At 41.0% G+C, this 19,249-nt stretch overlaps 1 protein-coding gene across 1 annotated transcript in view; it reads left to right on the top strand.

The window, feature by feature from the left end:
* SLC2A13 (solute carrier family 2 member 13) overlaps positions 1-19,249 on the top strand; it is a 160,502-nt gene that overhangs the window by 16,013 nt on the left and 125,240 nt on the right. Inside the window, exon 2 of the mRNA XM_080561517.1 lies at positions 17,219-17,378. Within this exon, the coding sequence (XP_080417643.1) occupies positions 17,219-17,378 (160 nt within the window). The remainder of the gene's footprint in view (positions 1-17,218; positions 17,379-19,249) is intronic.

A 19,249-nucleotide genomic window follows, 5' to 3' on the forward strand; every position in this document is an offset into this window, starting at 1 on the left:
GCTTAAACTAAATGATTCAGTTAGTTGCAGTAAAACATAAAAAAAATAAGTGCCTGTGTGCTTATTTCTCAGTCTTGTGTAAATATGTTCCCAATGTAGCTGAATCATTCAGAAGCAATATATTTCTCTTTTTGCTTTAGATTTCTATTTGTTATATGTTATCAGCACTAAAATACATGTCTCCCTAAAGCAGTAACGGACTGGGAAGTGTTTGGTCTGCTGTCTCTCCTTTCAACCATTGCTCTGGTTTGGATTTCTGTTTGCATTGTCACAAAAATACATACAACCCTGAAGCAACAATAGACTGAAATGCGTTTGGTCTGCTGCATTTCATTTTCACAACTGCTTTGTGTGTTCTGTACTCTGGAAATTTGTCCCGTTACGGGATCTATAGCCATCTAAGTTTTCTGTGTCATAAAAAAATCTTGCAAGTGCAAATACCAGCTTGGGTTGCCTGTCTTAAGAGTTGGAACCCACACAGTGATGCTGCGTGCTGTAGTAGCAATAAATCCTGAAAAAAACCCACGTATTTCATGCTGATGCAAAGGCCAAGAGACATACAGCCTTGAACCCATCTTCGCAATATTTCATGTTATGGCAAGATGTTGTGCTGTCATACAGTTTTATAGTGTCGAGGTTGAATTACAGCAAGCCTAGTGTTGCGTTAAATAAATACACATAGACAGCTGTTTTAATTTGTCACTCAGTAGGCTGGTGAACTTAAGGCTTGCAATAAGAAAACGCCTGCTATGCTGTTGAAAGGCCTCACTTGCACTTTGTGAGACCCCAAATGTCAGATGTACTGGTATCTGCGAAGTGAACATAAGGTTGGTCTGTAACTCCTGGATTTGTTGCTACCTGGTGACCTGATTTGAAAGTAACAGTGGCACTTCGTGCCTCCAGGTGCCATTCTGTAAGGTGGGGCTGATGTTTGCTTGCATTTTTGGAAGGCATTCTGGGACCTGCAGGTGAACAACACTTTATTTAAAAACTAAAAATAATAAAAAGAAATATATACTTCCATCAGTCGTGATCTGTTCAACATTACAATTTATGTGAATGCACTTCGTAGTCTGGTTTTCCATTTCTCAGACTTCTTCTACAGCCAGACCTCTTCTCTCTGCTTTCCTCTCCTTCCTGCGTGTTTGGCAGGCAGTACCCCCGGTGGCAGCAGTCAGTCCTGTGCCTGGTGATGCCTGATGCTCAAGCTCTTACTGAAATGCTTTTAAATTATTTATTGCAAATCTTACAATTAATGGTTGTTACATAATTCCCACTTGGCTCTGTAACTGTGTAGTTCTGTTTAACTGGAAACACAAACCATGCGTTCATTGATACATATATGCAAATTCTCATATACTTGTCATTGCTCAGAAAAGATACCTAAAATCAACTCAGGTCTATAAATATGTTTTTAAGATGCATCTCAGTGGAGTTACGTAGATTCTAATTTGCAGGATTTAACCTGACATGCTGTATCATTAACTGCTGTAATTCTTCAATTACTCCCATGAGCCTTTTCCATTCCTTACAAGCAGTCAGCACAAGATTCATTAAAGGACTTTGCTACTGAATGCTTTTTGTACTTCCCAGCTAAGCTTGAGTTTTCTGCTGTGGCATATTGAAACCGTACTTGAAGGGTCTGTATGTCTTAGCAATTAAAAAGTCCTTTAAGCTAAGAAAGGAGAGCAACATAATCTCAGAGTGAGCAGATGAATGTGGATGTGAACTTGACCGTGTTGGAAAGGTGGGTCGTGCTGCACCTAAAGGTAATGAGCAGTAGGCATCTGCAGTGCTGAAAGCACCTGCTCTGCATTGGAAACAGATCATGGGAAGTTTTTCTTGTTACAGTAGTGCAGGAGGTCACAGGCAATAAGGACCGAGGTTCTGCTATTAAGGAAGTCATCTTTGGTGGCAAGAGTAGCAGCGTGCTGCTAGAAAAGACTTCCTTCGAACCTTATCTACATATAAACCTGTCATCAGCAGCTTTGCAGTGGATTATAAGACTATTTCTAGAGGGAAAATACTCTGGTATTCTTATTAGTTTCTTACTGTGTACAAATATAAATGGTATTAACTGGGAAGGTAGGAGAGGGTAATGAGGAATTCAGAAATCCAGTCACCCGTGAGCTGTTTGGTCCTTTGTTGCCAGTTCTTGGTGCTTTATTAGAAGCTCTCATGACTGGTTTCTTTCCTACTCACAGTAACTCTTCGTGCTCAGTTTAATGAGTTCTTCTCCAGTAGATAATTAATTCTGCCTCCTGATGTTGCCCTTTTGCAGTATTGTTAGCAATCTGTACTGTTTTGATTTGGGAAAAAAAAATCGGAGATGTTTGAAAAAATGTAAAGTAATTTTTCCACTTTTGAATGAAAATTCAATTATCTGTAGCTAGATTTTGCTATAATTGATGTTCCAGTTAGATCTTGCTTTATGAAAACTTTAATTAAAAGATCAGGTGAAAAGTGACTAGGTTATAGGGAAAAAGAAGATGAGACATAATGAGTACTTCATAGAGTTTCCTCGCAAAGAGCGCAGTGAGGATTCAGAGCTCCCTCTCCGCTCTAGTATTAGGACTGTCAGTTGTCCTCAAATATGAAAATTTCTTCATAAATTTTCTCTGCGTAGGCAGAGTAATGATGCAAGTGCAGAGCTTGTGAAGGCTGTATTTCAGAGAGATCCTGGCCTTAGTTGTTTTTCTTGGTGGTGGTTTGTGGCAGGAATGTTTTCACTTAAGACTTGAACCTGACATTAGAATGTCTTCCCACCGCAAAAGAGAGCGTGGCTTCATTTTTACCTGTAAAGCTTTCAGTTTTCAGGACAATCTGCTTATCAGCAGAAGCAGGTACGAAGGAGGTTCATAAAATTAACAAGAGACTGTAGCAGCTGTGATTCAGCATACAAAAAAGATGAGGCACTTAAGGCTGAAAGTTGGCACACTTAAAGAGCAGCACGTTTCGTTGTCTGTTTAGTCATCTTACGACTTCGAGTGATTTATTGCAACTGGAGCAGTACGATTCACAGGAAGAGTGGATTTTGTCTTAACGAGGATATTTACTGCATCTGTGTTAACAGGGACGAGATTCTGTCAGATACGCCATGTTGAATGACAACTCTTAATTCCTAAAGCTGCTTGTTTTCCCTTCCATGCTGCCCACATCCAGTAAGAGGAGGAGGCTGCCAGATGAGAGAATCAGTACAGCGCTCGGTGTTGCAGAAGGGCGTTTTGGATATCCATCTTTACTTCCTTTTCACCTTTAGGTAGCCTAGAGTTTCCAGGGTCTTGTAACAATTAACAAAACTTACTGAGAACATTAGGATGCCTGCTCAGCTCTGACTGCGGGCTGGCCTTCAGTTCTGTCTTAATTTTCCACTACTGACATGCCTGGAGCACAACCACTGGCCAGGGGAGACTACAGGAGGACTACATCTGCTGCTTGGAGGACGTCTGTCCATCAGAATGTGTCTAAGAGACTGCAAGCTGTCAAAAGCTGAAAGCCATGAAGGTAGCATCTCCCAGGCTTTCCTGGGATTTTCTGTCCACCAGTCTCTTCCTCAAGGCCTTGAGACTTGCAGCCTTGTTTTTAGGAAGCTCTTTGGCAGTCCACTGCCCTGAGAAAATTTGGCAGTAATTTCTTCCCACCTGCTCCTGATTAGTTTTGAGACTCCTCAGCTTTTGCCCTTTAGATGTTGATAACGGAGTAGTTGATCTGTTCCTTTTTTCCCTTCAGCATTTGACAGCTCCTGTTTGTCTTCTTCTGTGGATGCAGCAGCCTCATTCTTCACATGTAACATCTCTTTTGCCAGCACAAGCAACCGAGGGAAGTAAATACACACCAAAATAGGCTAAAGTACCCTTGTATTCCTTGACAGCTTGAGTATTATGCTGTGAATCATCACCTCGCCCTGCAGTTGTGACTGCTGGTCTAGACCATCACAAGCCACTTGTAGGACTAAACCCGTGTGGCCTGAAGAACTTCAGCACTGGTTTGATGAAATTTCTGTCTAATAAGGACAGTCCAGTGCAGGGTCCTTGTGGTGGTCAGAATCCTTTCTGGGACTTAACCATGTTACTTGGGAGATTCTCACCTGGGGTCCTTCATCTTGTCAGGTCCATCTCCTGTTACAGTCGCATTTCACTGGCACAGGCAGCTGTCATTGAAAAGGTAGAGGGGAAGCTCCAGGCCCTGGGGAGGACTTGCATGCGAGCTAGGTATTTGACAGGCCACTTCTCGTAAAGCAAAGAAACAGGCAGTGCTTGGACTATAAACTCACGGTGTTGACTTAACCTGTGTATACTGGGAACATCCTTGTTCACCCTAGCGTGCAAAACCTGCATGCCTTGGAAGGTATCTTGAGGAAGAAGCTTTACATTGATTTCTGTCCCCCCCACACCAACCTTCAATGCTGCAAATACAGACACCATTTACTCTTCTGTATGGTCAAAAATACGTTTTATTATTTCTACATGGATCACTTGTTTTAAACGTAGCATGTAGACACAACATTGTGAATGAAACATCTACCACGGAAAGAAAACACATTCACTGTGACATATTTTCGTGACAATGATACTTATACTTACATTCACAAATACATTATACTTGCATTATAATGATATAATTGAAACTTATTTTTTAAAATTGGGTTTTAGGTTGTTAAAGGCTTGCAAGGTGTTTTTTTTTTCTTTTTTCTTTTTCTCTTCAGAGTAATAGCTATAAAGCCATATAACTGGTATCTGTCTTCCTAGAAATGATCCTGTGTCTTGCATAAGTGGGTAACTAAATACAGTAATTTGTATTAAAATAAAATGTAATTTGTATTAAAATATGGTTTTCCTCATTGATAGTTGCAATGTATTTACGTGTTGCAAACAAAGAATTACTGGAAATGTAAACTAGACAGTGTATTTTTATAAATATTCTGGCTTTCCAGAATAGTGTATGAACACATTCAATGTTACTCCATAATTTTTCTCTAAAATAGTAAGTTTGCAATGAGATTAGTCTTACTTTCTATATTTGTTTTTGAAATTAATGACAAGTGGTTAGTAAGAAAATGCATTCTTCTCTTCATCTTAAGATATGTGTTTGGTGTCCACTGCTGGATTTTCAGTTAACTCAGTGAAACCTAAAGCAATGTACAGAAAAGTGGCTCAATTGTTTTAATAATTGCACTTGTAGAAACAGACACAGTTAAAACCAAGTTATTTCTTAGTTGAAGATGCAGGGCTTTCAGGTCTAAGTTAAAGGCATGCTTCTAAAGTTCAGCTTCTGATGCTTGCCTTGTTTGTTTTAAATATCACTTCCCTTAGAGCTGGGTACTTCCATAAAGCTGGGTACTTTCACTTCCATAAGCTGGGTAAAGCATCACTTTACTAGGACAGAAAAAGTGGTTTATAAACAGAAGTGCAAAGTTGGAAAGGGGTAAAAGGGGTATTCATTTACTGTGCAACTTCCAACTCCTAACCTTGTCCTCTGAAAATAAATCTATCTGCACAGAAAATCTTCACTAAGCCTTGAAGTGTTCAACTGCTGTTGTCGTAGGGTTGTGTGTGTAGGTTTTCTTCTTGTGTGTGTGGTTTTTTGGTTTGCCTTTTTTTTTTTTTTTAACATGTAAGGATTGCACTGTTTTAATGCTGGCTTTCTAGCATAAATGAACGGTTATGCGGGTGGGTGCTGCCAAGTCTTTCAGGGTCACTCTCAGGCAATGCTTCCCGCCTGGAAGTTGCTGTTTGCTGGGCTGAGTCAGCAGAACCAGCTGGACGTCCGCTCCCTTCCTGCTTGTGCTGATCCCGTGCCTTAGCACGAGGCCACGTCAGCCACCAGATGACAAGGCCAGAGCAGGAAAGGAGTAGCTCGGGTGCAGATCCGCATCCTGATCCCCTGCCTTGCTGGAAGGGGAGGAGCAGCCGGCTGGGGAAGCAGCTCCTTATCTCTCCCCGTGACTTGGCCACGCTCACCTGCCTGTTTTTCCCAGATGTAAGCGGGCAGATGTACTGTGCAAGCTCTGCACATGCTAACAGGAGTCTACAGCAAAGCACTACTGACACCGATTACTATTTATTAAAACTTAAAGCTTTGCTTTCAAAGCACAATGAAGTAAAGTCTGTCATATATTTATACAAGCCATCATAAAGAAAACTATGCTGTGTTTCTGGTTTTCAGGTGGAAGAAAAATAAAACGCTCTTATTTTCCTGAAGTGACAAGCTCAGTAATATGGCTAAAAAAGAAAAATTTCACTAAGTTGTAAGCAAATACACAATGAAATATTTCCCACAGCTTGTTAAGTTCACAGAATCTTTACAAATAATGCTTGATTAAAATTAATTCAGAAACAAAATAAATTAGGGCTGTCTACTTCAGTGATTTAGGTAGTCTTTTTCTTTGTGTGTGTGTTTTTTTAGGGCTGATAGTCTTGTTTTCTTTTAATGGTTCAGAAAGGCACTTCATCACAATTTCTGGTACCTGTCAGGTGTAGAGAGCCATAGCAAATTCAGTATTGAAAATCAGTGATACTCCCTCCCCTGCGTATGTGCATATATGTATATTTTTTGAAAGAGCTTTTCTTCCCCTTCACATTTCCTAGAAATGCTGTTCCAGAAATAACACACCTATTCCTGCCTGGTTTGTTTTAGGAAAAAGAGAAAATCCATTTCAATGTCGAAAACTTCAAATTATTAAATACAAATTGATAGTTGTGTAAATGACCCAAAAAAAGATGTATCATAGAATCATGGAATAGCTTAGACTGGAAGGGGCCTTAAAGACCATCTCAATCCAACCCCCTGCCATGGGCAGGGACACCTCCCACCGGACCAGGTTGCCCAAAGCCCCATCCAGCCTGGCCTTGAGCACCTCCAGGGATGGGGCAGCCACAGCTTCTCTGGGCAGCCTGGGTCAGGGCCTCACCACTCTCACAGTAAATTTCTTCTGAATATCTAATCTAAATCTTCCCTTTTTTAGTTTAAAGCCATTCCCCCTTGTCCTATCACTGCACTCCCTGACAAAGAGTCTCTCCCCAGCTTTCCTGCAGGCCACTTTTAGATACCGGAAGGCCGCTGTAAGGTCTCCCCAGAGCCTTCTCTTCTCCAAGCTGAACAACTCCAAATCCCTCAGGCTCTCTACACAGGAGAGGTGCTCCAGCCCTCTGATCATCCTCATGGCCCTCCTCTGGACTTATTCTAATACGTCCATGTTCTCCTTGTGCTGTGGGCCTCAGATCTGAACACAGGGCTCCAGGTGGGGTCTCATGAGAGCAGAGCAGAGGGGCACAATCCCCTCCCTTATCCTGCTGGCCACCCTTCTGTTGGCGCAGTCCAGGACACGGTTGGCTTTCTGGGTTGCAAGCGCTCGTTGCATACTCACGTTGAGCTTCTCATCCACCAACACCCCCAGGTCCTCCTCAGGGCTGCTCTCAATCCATTCTCCACCCAGCCTGTGTTTGTGCTTGGGATTGCCCTGGCCAGGTGCAAGGCCTTGCACTTGGCCTTGTTGAACCTCATGAGGTGCGCACAGGCCCGTGTTTTGTCTACACTTAATTAAATCCCAGTCTCTCCTGACTTTAACACTCACACTAAATTTTCTCATTGCATCTTTTTGGACTAATGTAACGTTGAATAATCTTAGAGTAACTTTGGATAAAATATATATATTTAAATTTATTCCCTGAAGGAACTGTTCTATAGTACTAATGTTGAGGCTGAGGTTGAATGGGAACCCTGTAATTGCAGTGGTTCCAATGCTTTTAAATATTAGTTTTCATCTGACCTTAAAAACCTTCTCACTCCTATTAGCTTTCATGCAAAATTCTCTTTCCCTTCCTGCTATTATGAATGTTGTATTTTCCCCCTCTAGCTCTCCTACGTATTCTCTAGGTGTCCACAGACTGTGGCATGTCTTGTATTGCCCTCAACATGCAGATGGTATTTGATAGATCTGAATACTTGCAGTTTTCTGGTTGTGAATAATATCTTATTTACTCTGTGTGAGTTATAAATGCCATTAAAGATTTCTGCAAATTTTTATGTATGATTTCAGATTTAATTTTTTTTTAGTAAGCTAAGTAACAAACTAAACAAACTAGGTTTTATTTTAATAAACTTTCATGCTCTAGCCTGTAAATGGTAGGCTCTTTTCGACCTTGCCTCAAGTTTCTTGGCTCATTTTTTCCCCATTTTGTACCCACCCAGTTTCCAGGTTAACCAGATTCCCTGGCTTGCAGAATCCCAGTGTAGGGATGTGATGAATAGTTCCTGTGATGAATAGTTCCTTCATGATATTCTGTTAGATAGTCATGTGTGTCTGCTATGATAGGTGGTTTCTTTACACTGTTCTTGCCAGATATTGCCCTGGAGATGTTAGAGAAAGATCTTAGCACTTTTGTTACACAAGAGTTGTACCCTGTCGGCATCTCTCTCTTTTTTTTTTTTTTTCCCAAAGATTTGGGTTTGCATCTGTACCTTTTGATCAAAGGAGAGTTTATGCTTGTGATGCAATTCAGAAAGATTAATGGTATCTCAGTTGGTTTTGCATTCACAATATGACAGTTGTGGTTATTTCTAGTGGCACGCTTATTATTTTATCTTTTTTGTGCTTTTTTTGCTTTTTTTTTTTCTGAGTTACGATTCTGTGTTCTTGATCCTTACTGATACCCATGACAGTGAAAAGTCTTCAAGTGGACAGCAGAAAGAGTTATTCATCCTGTCTCATTAAGGTAAAGTTGTTGTATACAATTGAAACGATATCAGTTTGGGAAGAGTTTCATTGATTTTCCTTCAGATTCTTCAGGAGACTGGACTCCTTCACAGTTGGATGCTCTATAACAACATAGGTTTTGGGCACTAATAATAATAGTCAGTCTGGTTTGGGTCAGTGTCTGGATAAGAACGTAAGCGTCAGCAACAATTTTGTGTATTAGATGTTCAACAATACAGGTTCTCTAAGATGAAACAGCTCATTCTGCTTGGATAAATTAGTGTTTAAATAAAGTACAAGACTTTGGTGAAGTCTGCTGACGTTAGACCCCCAATCTAGAGGAGCTGCGCTTAAGCCTGCTGGTTACTGAGATTTGTGTTCTCACAAATTAATGTGCTTTCAGTGCTAGTGGTTTGTCCCGCTGAGCTGACGTATTTCAGAGCTCTGCTGTAGCTGAGTGCTGCCAAACACCCTTGATATAACTTCCAGTAACCATTTTTAACTGCTGTTAATGCCTTTACTAGATATGCGTGGTGGGTGGAAATCTTAGGTATCAGTGTGGACATGAGCCTTCCCCTGATATTTGCACTCAAATAAGAGCTGTTTCAATGAAGATTCTAGCTTTATCTGCTAGGCAAGTGGTTAGTGTACTAGAACAGTGTACAAATGTGCTGCTTTCTCAAATATTTCCCATTAGCTTGTTTAATGAGGCACTCTAATATCCCCTCAGGCTGACTGTCATTACTGAAAACTGAAGTGTTAACTGTAACAAGGACTCTACAAGACTACAGAAAGGCTTAATTTTTGTTTTGGTGAATCCTTATAATTGGTGATGACTTTACAATATGCTTCAGAGCTGCCTGTAGAATAAAGGTTGGTGACTCTTCCCGTTCACATATGTGTTTGTGAAAGCTAATGGTCTTTTAGAATAAATACCCTTTGTGGATAAAATGTGTCCTTCGTTAATGATAGACGCTCTTCTCCCCACAAACTACTTAAATGGTTCTTCTTGAGGCTGACAATCAAGAATATAGGATTACTGTGGAACTCACTGCTGCTTTCACAAAGTTAATGTGTTTCCTATCCCTTTGAATATTACTACTCAGATGCGAAAATGTTCTAAAATTATCTGTTGACAAGAGTGCCCTTCTTGTCAGAAACAAAGTATAAACCTTATACTATAATTTCTGGGAATACTGCAGAAAGAAAATTGTTGATGAAAGTGTCTGTATAATCTGATATACTTCTGGAATCAGTAGTGTTTCAAGGAATTAAATTTAAATTGTATGTCCAGTGTCCAAGACATAAGAAGTTTATCAGATTTCCTATTTAATTAAAACCAAAACAATTCACCCACCTTAAATTCCTATTCAGACTTTCTCATAGCGTAACATCTCTTCATCTGTCTATTAATATTTCATTCCTGATTCTCTTTTCCACGAACTCCCTTCTTCATCAAGTGGCCTCCACAAATCCTCCATCTGGGGAGCCATTTGCTACAGCTGCTTGGAACCCTTACAAGTAGCATAAACCACCACGGGCAGCTTCTTAATGAAGCGAAATTTAAAGTTGCTTGCATTAAAGTTTAACATTTTAATGAAAATTTGCTCTTGACAGTTCATTTATATGTGATAGAGTATATTTTAACCAAGATAACAGTTATGTTTTTTTAAAGTATCTCAGTGCAGCTTTATATGTCAGCAAAGAATGTTTTCCCAGTGAATGAGGCATTCCCTCCTGAAATGAAATGTTTCAGTAATTTCTGTTTCTGCTTATTTATTTGGAACCTCTAACAATACAAATTTCTGTAATGAGCTCTGACTGTTCTTTGATGTTAATGGAGATTAATGGCTCCATTACTGGATTGTGAGAGCACTGAAACAGGACGGAATATCTTTGCTTTTTTTTTTTCTTGTGATTCATGTCCTGATTTTAGTTTTGAAATAGATGGTGTGGAGTCCCAAAGTGGTTTAGGCCAATCTCTGCTATCATACGTGGTTCTGCCTATGGGCCAGTACAGGCTTTGGATCTCGTGGTGAGCTGTTCAAGGGAGCTTAGTGGTATAAAAGCCTGCGTGGGCAGGGGGATACCCTCTGAGCTGGTTTACCAGTGGGTTCAGTTGTGTTGATGCAACGGGTTGCTACAAGCTGGTGGGAAGGAGAGACAGAATGACAAAATGACACACAGACACCAGCTCCTGGAAGGGTTTCCTTAGTGCTTCATATTAAAGATCAGCCTTTTTTATTCCCCAAGCACAAAAGGCTGGCAATTATGAGTTGTGGGGTGTATGGTTTCTTTGTTTTTATGAACCTTTTTGGTAATCAATACAGCAACAACAAAAAAATTGCCAAGAATCCTTCCCAATCCTTCCCAGTATTTTTGCTGCTGCTGAAGCTGGTTATTTGTTGATGCTGTTGAAATGATAGACACTTACATCCGTGATACCTTAGAGCTTTTTTATTATGTTAGGAGTAGAAGTGCATCTCATTCAATATCCTGTCTCCAGCTTTTGTTGCTCATCTGTTGTTTATATGATGCACCTTCCCTCCTGTCTGCTAGATATGATTTGAGCTGTAGTGGAAGTCCTAGTTGTTACAGGATATGTTTATAATGTATTTATCTGATCTTGAAAAAAAAAAAAGAGTTATTCCATCTCCCTAGTATTTATTTCCAAATGCTTTTTTTAATGAACAAGAGCTTGGATTTCATTTTTAGTCCTCTTTTGCTACATGAATCTAGTTTCTTAAAATACATATTTAATGATCCTAATTATCCTAGGGCTTCTCCTTCACAACGTTTTTACAGAATCACGAAATGGTTGGGGTTGGAAGGGACCTCTGGGGATCATCTGGTCCAGCTGCCCTGCCAAGAAAGGACTCCCAGCACAAGTTGTGCAGGATGGCATCCAGGCAGGTTTTGAATATCTCCAGAGGAAGAGACTCCACAGCCTCTCTGGGCAGCCTGTTCCAGTGCTCTGTCACCCTGACAGTAAAGAATTGTCCTCTCATATTTAGCAGGAACTTCCTGTGCTTCAGTTTGTGCCCGTTACCTCTTGTCCTCTCACTGGGCACCACTGAAAAGAGACTGGCCCCATTGTCTTGATGCCCTCCCTTCAGATATTTATACACATTGATCAGATCCCCTCTCAGCCTTCTCTTCTCCAAGCTAAACAGGCCCAGCTGTGTCAGCCTGTCCTCATACAACAGGTGCTCCAGTCCTCTAATCATCTCAGTAGCCCTCTGCTGGACTTGCTTCAGTAGCTCCATGTCCCCCTTGTACTGGGGAGCCCAGAACTGGACACAGTACTCCAGTATGGCCCCACCAGGGCTGACTAGATCACCAGGGGGAGGATCACCTCCCTTGACCTGCTGTCAACACTCTTCCGAATGCAGCCTGTGCTACTGTTGGCCTTCTTGGCCACAAGGGCTCATTGCTGACTCGTGGTCAGCCTGCTGTCCACCAGGACTCCCAGGTCCCTCTCTGCAGAGCTGCTCTCCAGCAGGTCAGCCCCCAGCCTGTACTGGTGCTTGGGGTTATCCCTCCCTAGGTGCAGGACCCTGCACTTGCCCTTGCTGAACTTCGTGAGGTTCCTCTCAGCCCTTCCCTCCAGCCTGTTGAGGTCCCTCTGAGTGGCAGCACAGCCCTCAGGTGTGTCAGCCACTCCTCCCAGCTTTGTGTCAGCAGCAGGCGTGCTGAGGCTGCCTGCCGTTCCATCATCCAGGTCACTGATGAGCAAGTTGAACAAGACTGGACCCAGCACTGACCCCTGGGGGACACCACAAGCTACAGGCCTCCAACTAGACTGCACTGCTGACCCCAGCCCTCTGAGCTCTGCCATCCAGGCAGTTCTCAGTCCACCTCATGATCCACTCATCTATCCCACACTTCCTCTCATCTACCCTCATCTACCCAAGCCAGTCATCCCATCATTTTTAACTCTCCTGCCAGTAAGTTTATTGACTTCATTCCTGAACTTCGTAATGAACTCTTTATAATGCGTACGTGTTCATACTGAAAATACCTTTCTGGATGGTAATGTGATTCTAAGATGCCTTTTCACACCTGGTTTCATTGATTGTCTTAAAATTGGGCTGTGTACTCTCTCTCGTCTCTGCTTTGCAGTGGTAAATCTACAGATTATAGTAGCAGTTCTAGTAATTAATGTCGTAAGTGACTATTTTAGAAGTGGAAAATACATTTAATATGATGATTTCAGTCCATCAAGTCATCTGATGTTTCCTGCACAATAATTAGCTGCATCTTGTGGTTTAAATTTAAGGAACCTTCAATTATATTTTTTCTGAACCATATTCTTTACTGAGGTCAGGAGGCTAATGCCTTGGTTACTCCAGTGGATAAAGATTGGGGTTTCTGCTGTCGCTTCTCAGATTTCACAGCTGCGGTACACAATGTAGAGCTTATAGTTTCTCTGACAGACTTCCAGTTAATTGTTTTCATTTTCTTTTCCTCACATCTTGTCACTTATCAGCTTTATTAGTTAGGTAGTAATATACTTGCCTGCAGCAAGGATCTTTTATTTGGTGTGAGCACTTTAACAGTGAGAGCATATTAGAAAATGTCATCTAAGTGTAAATGAAAGCATTCTCATATGAAAGATAAAGAAAAGATTACATTGCAGCCATATTTACTTTGCAAGGAAAGCTGTTCTTTGCTTTCAAATTTGATTAATATCTGTCCATTAAAATAACTACATAATGAATACTAGTTATGTATTTTAGATATTTTTATAGTTGATTAACATTTAACTCGCTCTCCTAGACTGTAGCAGGTCTTAAGTTGAAAAAGAAAAATCTGCAGAATGCATTCTGAGGCACTGAAAGCAAAACTACAGTGTGAATAATGTTATAAAGTCTAAAATATTGCTTTTTTTTTCCTTTAAAGTGCTATGAATTCTTCCTTAATTTGGTTTGTGTCAGAATAGCATATATATATATATATGTTCCTCATATATATATATATGTATATATATATATTTCTTGGTGATTTTTTTTAGAAATAACTTTGCTTTTCTGTATGGGTGCTGGCTGGGTGGCAGCCAGTCAAACTGGGGAGGCTTTCCTAATTGCCTCCCCCCATCTCCTGAAACTTGCTGCTCTGCGTTTCAGGCTCAGAGTAGCAATACATATGTTTTGATATCTAAATGGTAAATGACATGACATATTTTTTTCTGCTGAACTGAGTTTTTGGTTTGGAAGTTTTGAACCTGTAGGTTTTGGGAAACCCAGTAGAGGCAGTAAGGTCAGAGTAAAAGGCAAGGCAGCAACATTGTGAAAGGTGTCAAGGGGAGAAAGCTGATGTGGAAGCTGTAGAATCACAGAATCATGTTGGTTGGAGATCATCCACCCACAGAGATGATTATAGCGTAACAGAGCATAGACTCATAGGATGGTTTGGGTTGGAATGGACCTTTAAAGACCACCTAGTTCCAACCCCCTGCCATCGGCAGGGACACCTTGCCCTAGATGAGCAAGGTCCTGGGCAAGCTGCACCAGATGATCTCCAAAATTTCCTGTCAACCTAAACAATTCTATGCAATTCTGAGCTAACACTCTTAACTCCGTAGGTTTTCCTAAGAAATCACGTGCTGTTCATTGCAGGTTTGAAAATAAATCCTTACAACTCTTGTATTAATGCCAGCTGAATACCTGCAGTCACTGGGCAGCTTGTGACTGGCCTGCTGCGTGTGTGCGGGCTTCCCTCTTCCCTGCTAAGTCCTGTAGCCATTAACCCTCTGGTGAGATCACAGCAGAAACAGTAAACCTGCTGCTCTCAGCTCTTGTTCAAGACACTTCACAAAGGTGTTTTAAACTTCGCACTACCCTTATGTTACAGCAACAGGCTTTAGGTTTTCAGTAAATGGTGTTAGTTACCCACAGCTATCAGTGGTTCTGGCAGTGCTCCGGGGCTGACGGTGTGCTCCAGCACTGTCCCTAGCTGTTGGTGCTCTGTTCAGTGGCACGGCTCTGCTTTTTGGATGCCTCAGAAGCAAATTTGTCTGTTGTGACTGAAACAAGATTTCTGGGCAGATCCTGGGTAAAATCAACCGTCAGAAAGAACCAAATGGGCTAAAATGCCCCTCAAGTATGAGTGTGTAAAAGGTAGCTTTTTTACAGGTCATCTATTGTTCTTGGTTGTGTATGTCCTTCTGGCTACTTTCCAGTAAAATGCACATACAGACCTTGCCATTGTTACCTCTTGAAGTGGCTTCACTGGATGGTTATTTCAGAAGTAGCCTTCTTGGGAATACGTGCTATTTTTCGAAGGCTTTTAATGATATCCGTATTTGCAGGCCATGGGGAGTGACTTCCAGTAGCTTCCAAGAGAAAGATGTAAGGCCAGTTTTCTTTTTGTCCCTTGAAAGGGGGAAGCAGAACAATATTTCTCTTCCCTGTCCATATTGGAAGACCAAATCCTGTTTCTGTACCTGCAGGCTCCTTGTTGGCAGAACTTGGTCTCCCACGTCATTCCTGCTGCTCTGAATTCAATCACCTTTCATTTCCGTGTCACTCTCGTAGTCAGCAGGGAAGGTGGTTATGGCCCATCTGATTAAATAGCCACTGGTGGGCAAAGTGTTTTCTTTCCGGCTTTGAGGCATTGTGGCTTTTCAGTGATGATTGCTCTAGTGGAGAGCAAAATATGAATGGTCTCAAAAAAAAAAAAAAATCCAACCAACCAACCAAAAAAATGAAACCCTCCAGAGATATCAGACATCTCTGGTCCATGAATTGTCAAACCTGGTGATTACTGGAAACCCATTTAAAGTGCACCAAGGGGGCTGCTTGGTGCTTGTTCTACTGCCGAGCCTTTCCTAGGTCTCCGTGGCTGGTCCTTGGTTGATGGTTTTTGTTTTGAGAAAGCAGACGTACTCCTACGCTTTCCTGTAAAGGCCTTTCCATTATATGTGTGCTATCTCCATCGCTTTAATTGTAATTAGTTAAAACACTAATGTGAAAGATGCAAGAGAAATATCCCTAATGGTGAGGCGTGTTTGAAAATTTGCTTCTATATCGCAAGAGGCTATTTGAATGCTTTTCTCCGTGGTGCATTCTGGTTCACTTTGAAAAAAGGTTGAATAAATTTTTAATGTCTTTTTTTTTTTTTCCTGACACTTTTATGTGTATTTTGTTGTTGTATGTGGGTTGCTGAGTCAATAACAGCAGGAGGCACCGGTGTGTCCTGGGAGCTCTGCCGGGAACTGGGCTATCACGCGGAGCGGCCGCTGCAAGCATCTCCGTATCAGAAAAAAAAAAGATCTTCTGATGCTGTTTTATTATTAAACAATCTGTATTCCTCACTCGAGCTCTGGGAGGCTCCAGCAACTCTGTCAGGCTAGCCTTGTTGCTGCGGGGAGTTTTGTGCTCTTAGTCTGGTGAGCCAGCTGGGCAGCGGGCACCTCGCCGACCCTCCGCCAGGTATTCACACCATGAGGCTTTTCTGCTGCCGCATGTGGTGGAAACCATCCCTGTGCTTCAGGAACCCGTGCACCCAGTGAGGCGACCCCAGCTCCTGCTTGTGGGGTGGCGTTGGCCTGTGCTGGTGGAGGTGGTGGGGCTTCCCCGGGGAGGATGGGCTGGGAGTGGTGGTGTCCCCACTGCCGGTCAGGTTGCGTTCGCTCTACTGAGGTGGTATCTCAGCTGGCTTCAGGAGAAGTGGGCTTCTGAGTGTGTGCCGCCAACCTATTTCCATTTTTTACCAAAATATGTATATATATAGTTGGATGTCGCTCTTGGTTCTTCTAATGAAAAAGGAATAGAAACTTCCTTTAAATGAGCATGAATTTGTTGGTGGATATGGCACCCATCGTGTGCTGTACTCAGCTCTGCTCTTCATACGTCACCGGACATCTGTTCTTACGGTTCGTGTATGCGTGCATGTTTGTCTTCCACGTGGGCATTTCTGTCTTTTGCACAAATGGCTCATTTAGAGCCAGCCCTTCATTCACAAGAAATATTGCCAATATCACGACAGAATAACAGGCATCAGTGCTTTTAGCTTCAGTCCTTGCCTCCTTATGGTGGTAGAACTTTTAGTATGGTGTTGGGGTAGTTTTAAACTCCAAGAAAGTTGAGAAATAATCCATTCTGTCTAACAATAACAGAACTGAGAACGCTTTGTGTCTTTTCTTGTAAAACCTTTAGTTAGGCATTTTGCGTTATGAATGTTTACTTGGATCGTAGCTTCTCTTTATCTCAAAACTGTAAATATATTTATGCATTTTATTTAACCTTGGTGTACACACAATGTGAATTAGTGATTTATTACTTGCATCGTTGCATCAATCCTTGAATTTGGGATGCAGTCACTAGCAGCCAGTGTGTGTGCCCATTTGCTCTGGATATTCTTCTGGAGTTCGTTAGGTGTATTTTCTTCCTTGTCATCCTCTGGAACCTGGAAAATCCCACTCTTAGAGCTCGTTCCATTTAAACAGCATAGTATTTTATGATGAAAAAGGATGTAACATCTCTTTCAGTTTCATAAATGTAATCTAATTTATTCTTGTAGGTGTAGCATCTATGACAGTGCCCGTGTACATCGCAGAAGTTGCTCCTCCACACTTAAGAGGCAGATTAGTCACCATTAACACTCTGTTCATCACCGGAGGGCAATTTTTCGCAAGTGTCGTGGACGGAATCTTCAGCTACCTCGCGAAGGACGGATGGAGGTTTGTGAGTCTTCATTGCTAAAAGGAAAACTGGCGTAGTTACGATTTGGGCAAGGCTAGGTAAATAATTGAAAGAACATTTAGTGGTTGACAGCTATCATAATTCGTGTTGGTTAAATAGAGTTCACATATAAACTGGTAAAACTGCATACTGAAATGGAACTTTAATAATTAACTTTTGCTAAATGATATACAATGGTAAGCTTTCACTTAAGCTTAATATTCACAGTATGTTTAGGTTTTCTGACTTTACTAAACTTTAAAATGGATGAGCAATAAATATGCATCAACAAGCTTGAATGATTGTTATGACGTTTATAAAAGTAGCTTGCCTTTTGCATTTAGAATAATTACATCCTGATTTTTCAAAAGGCAAATTTCCAGTGATTGTGGTGCTGCGTGCACAAAATAGAGGTGTATATTGAATATTCTTAACTTGAGTAGTAGCAATCTAATGAGAAATGAAGTGACAGATATTGTAGGATACCTTTATAGTTAAAAGTTTGGGTTATATAGAATAATATTTTTCTCTTTTTCTCTACTTTCTGGATATGATCTTCGTGTAGACATTGCTCAGTGATTCTGGACTGCACCTACCTTCTTTATGGTGGTGTGTCATTTGAGTGATTAGACATTTCTGTGGCTCAGTATTTTACTTGCAGTGCTGATGTGAAAAAATAATTAGGAGAACTGTGTGGGAGGAATAACTTATACTACACATTCCAGCTTCTGGAAACTTGTGCTTAATTAGGTGTGCTGTTCTCTTGAAAGTCTCTTGGGAAAGGGGTGCATGTTGCTGTAAGGTCTTCCATTTCTGTTGCTACAGCCTGGAATTGTTTTGCTATTTGAAAATCATAATTTGAATGATCCTCCAACCTCCAGAAAAGCTTACAAATTAAATATTATTATTTTCACTGGCTTCTGATGGAGCTGAGTAAGGATTTCTAGGTGGACTGATGTTTGTAGTTGAAGTTATGAACAATTCATCTGGGACTTGGTATTCAGAAATACTTAGAAGCTGGTCTTTCTTTAGTATGTAAAGAAATATGCATTAAAAAAAAGGTAATGTTTTCTTGATGAATCTATAGGTTAATCTGTATATGTCTGAAAATTAAAGAAGTTTGAGGGGTTTACTTTTTGTCCATATGATTGCTTCCTTTGCCTCTTACGTAAAAAGATGCCATATTTTGACCTGAAGAAAAAAAAAAAGTCACTTCATGCTGATTTTATTTAATATAGTCAATTCTAGCTCTGCTTTTTGCTTTCTGAAGATGCATTGTATACTCAAGCTGAAATGGAAATAGCGTTTCACATTTTCACGTGAAGCTTCTGATGACCTTTTTATTGCAATGCATCCTCATGCTGCCACAGACCATGTGTCCAGTTATGGAGGACTGAGAAACAGCCTTCACTGAAAGAAAAACTTAGTTTTATAAGGTGGTTAATCCCTTTCTGCAGTTAATGAAATACGGTCAATTTTTAGAAAAGGTTATCATGATATACACTAATGCATGTCTAGGTAAAATAAACTAAGTATTTGACCCCCAATGCCACTTGTCCAGTTGTATTGTTATTTTAAATTGACTTTTAGCTTAACTAGTTTGCTAACATAATGGGTCCCTAGGCATGAAGCTGGGTGTTGTTGAATGGACAGGAAAGATATTTACTTAGAAATGGAGCTCTGGGTCACTGTTACTGTTGCAAGTGTTTGTGTGCTTTCTCTTTGGGCAGATTTTTTTGGGTTTGGTTTACCTCATGGGTTAGGGATTCAGCTGGGGAAGGCTTTTGTGGATGTATCTGTGTTTTTTCCCCTCAGTGGGCTGATGCATATGAGATAGGGACGTGTTTGAAATCCGTGCGTTTCAGTAAAT

This window comes from Anser brachyrhynchus (genome assembly GCF_964034855.1).
Source record: "Anser brachyrhynchus genome assembly, chromosome: 1".
Taxonomy (NCBI): domain Eukaryota; kingdom Metazoa; phylum Chordata; class Aves; order Anseriformes; family Anatidae; genus Anser; species Anser brachyrhynchus.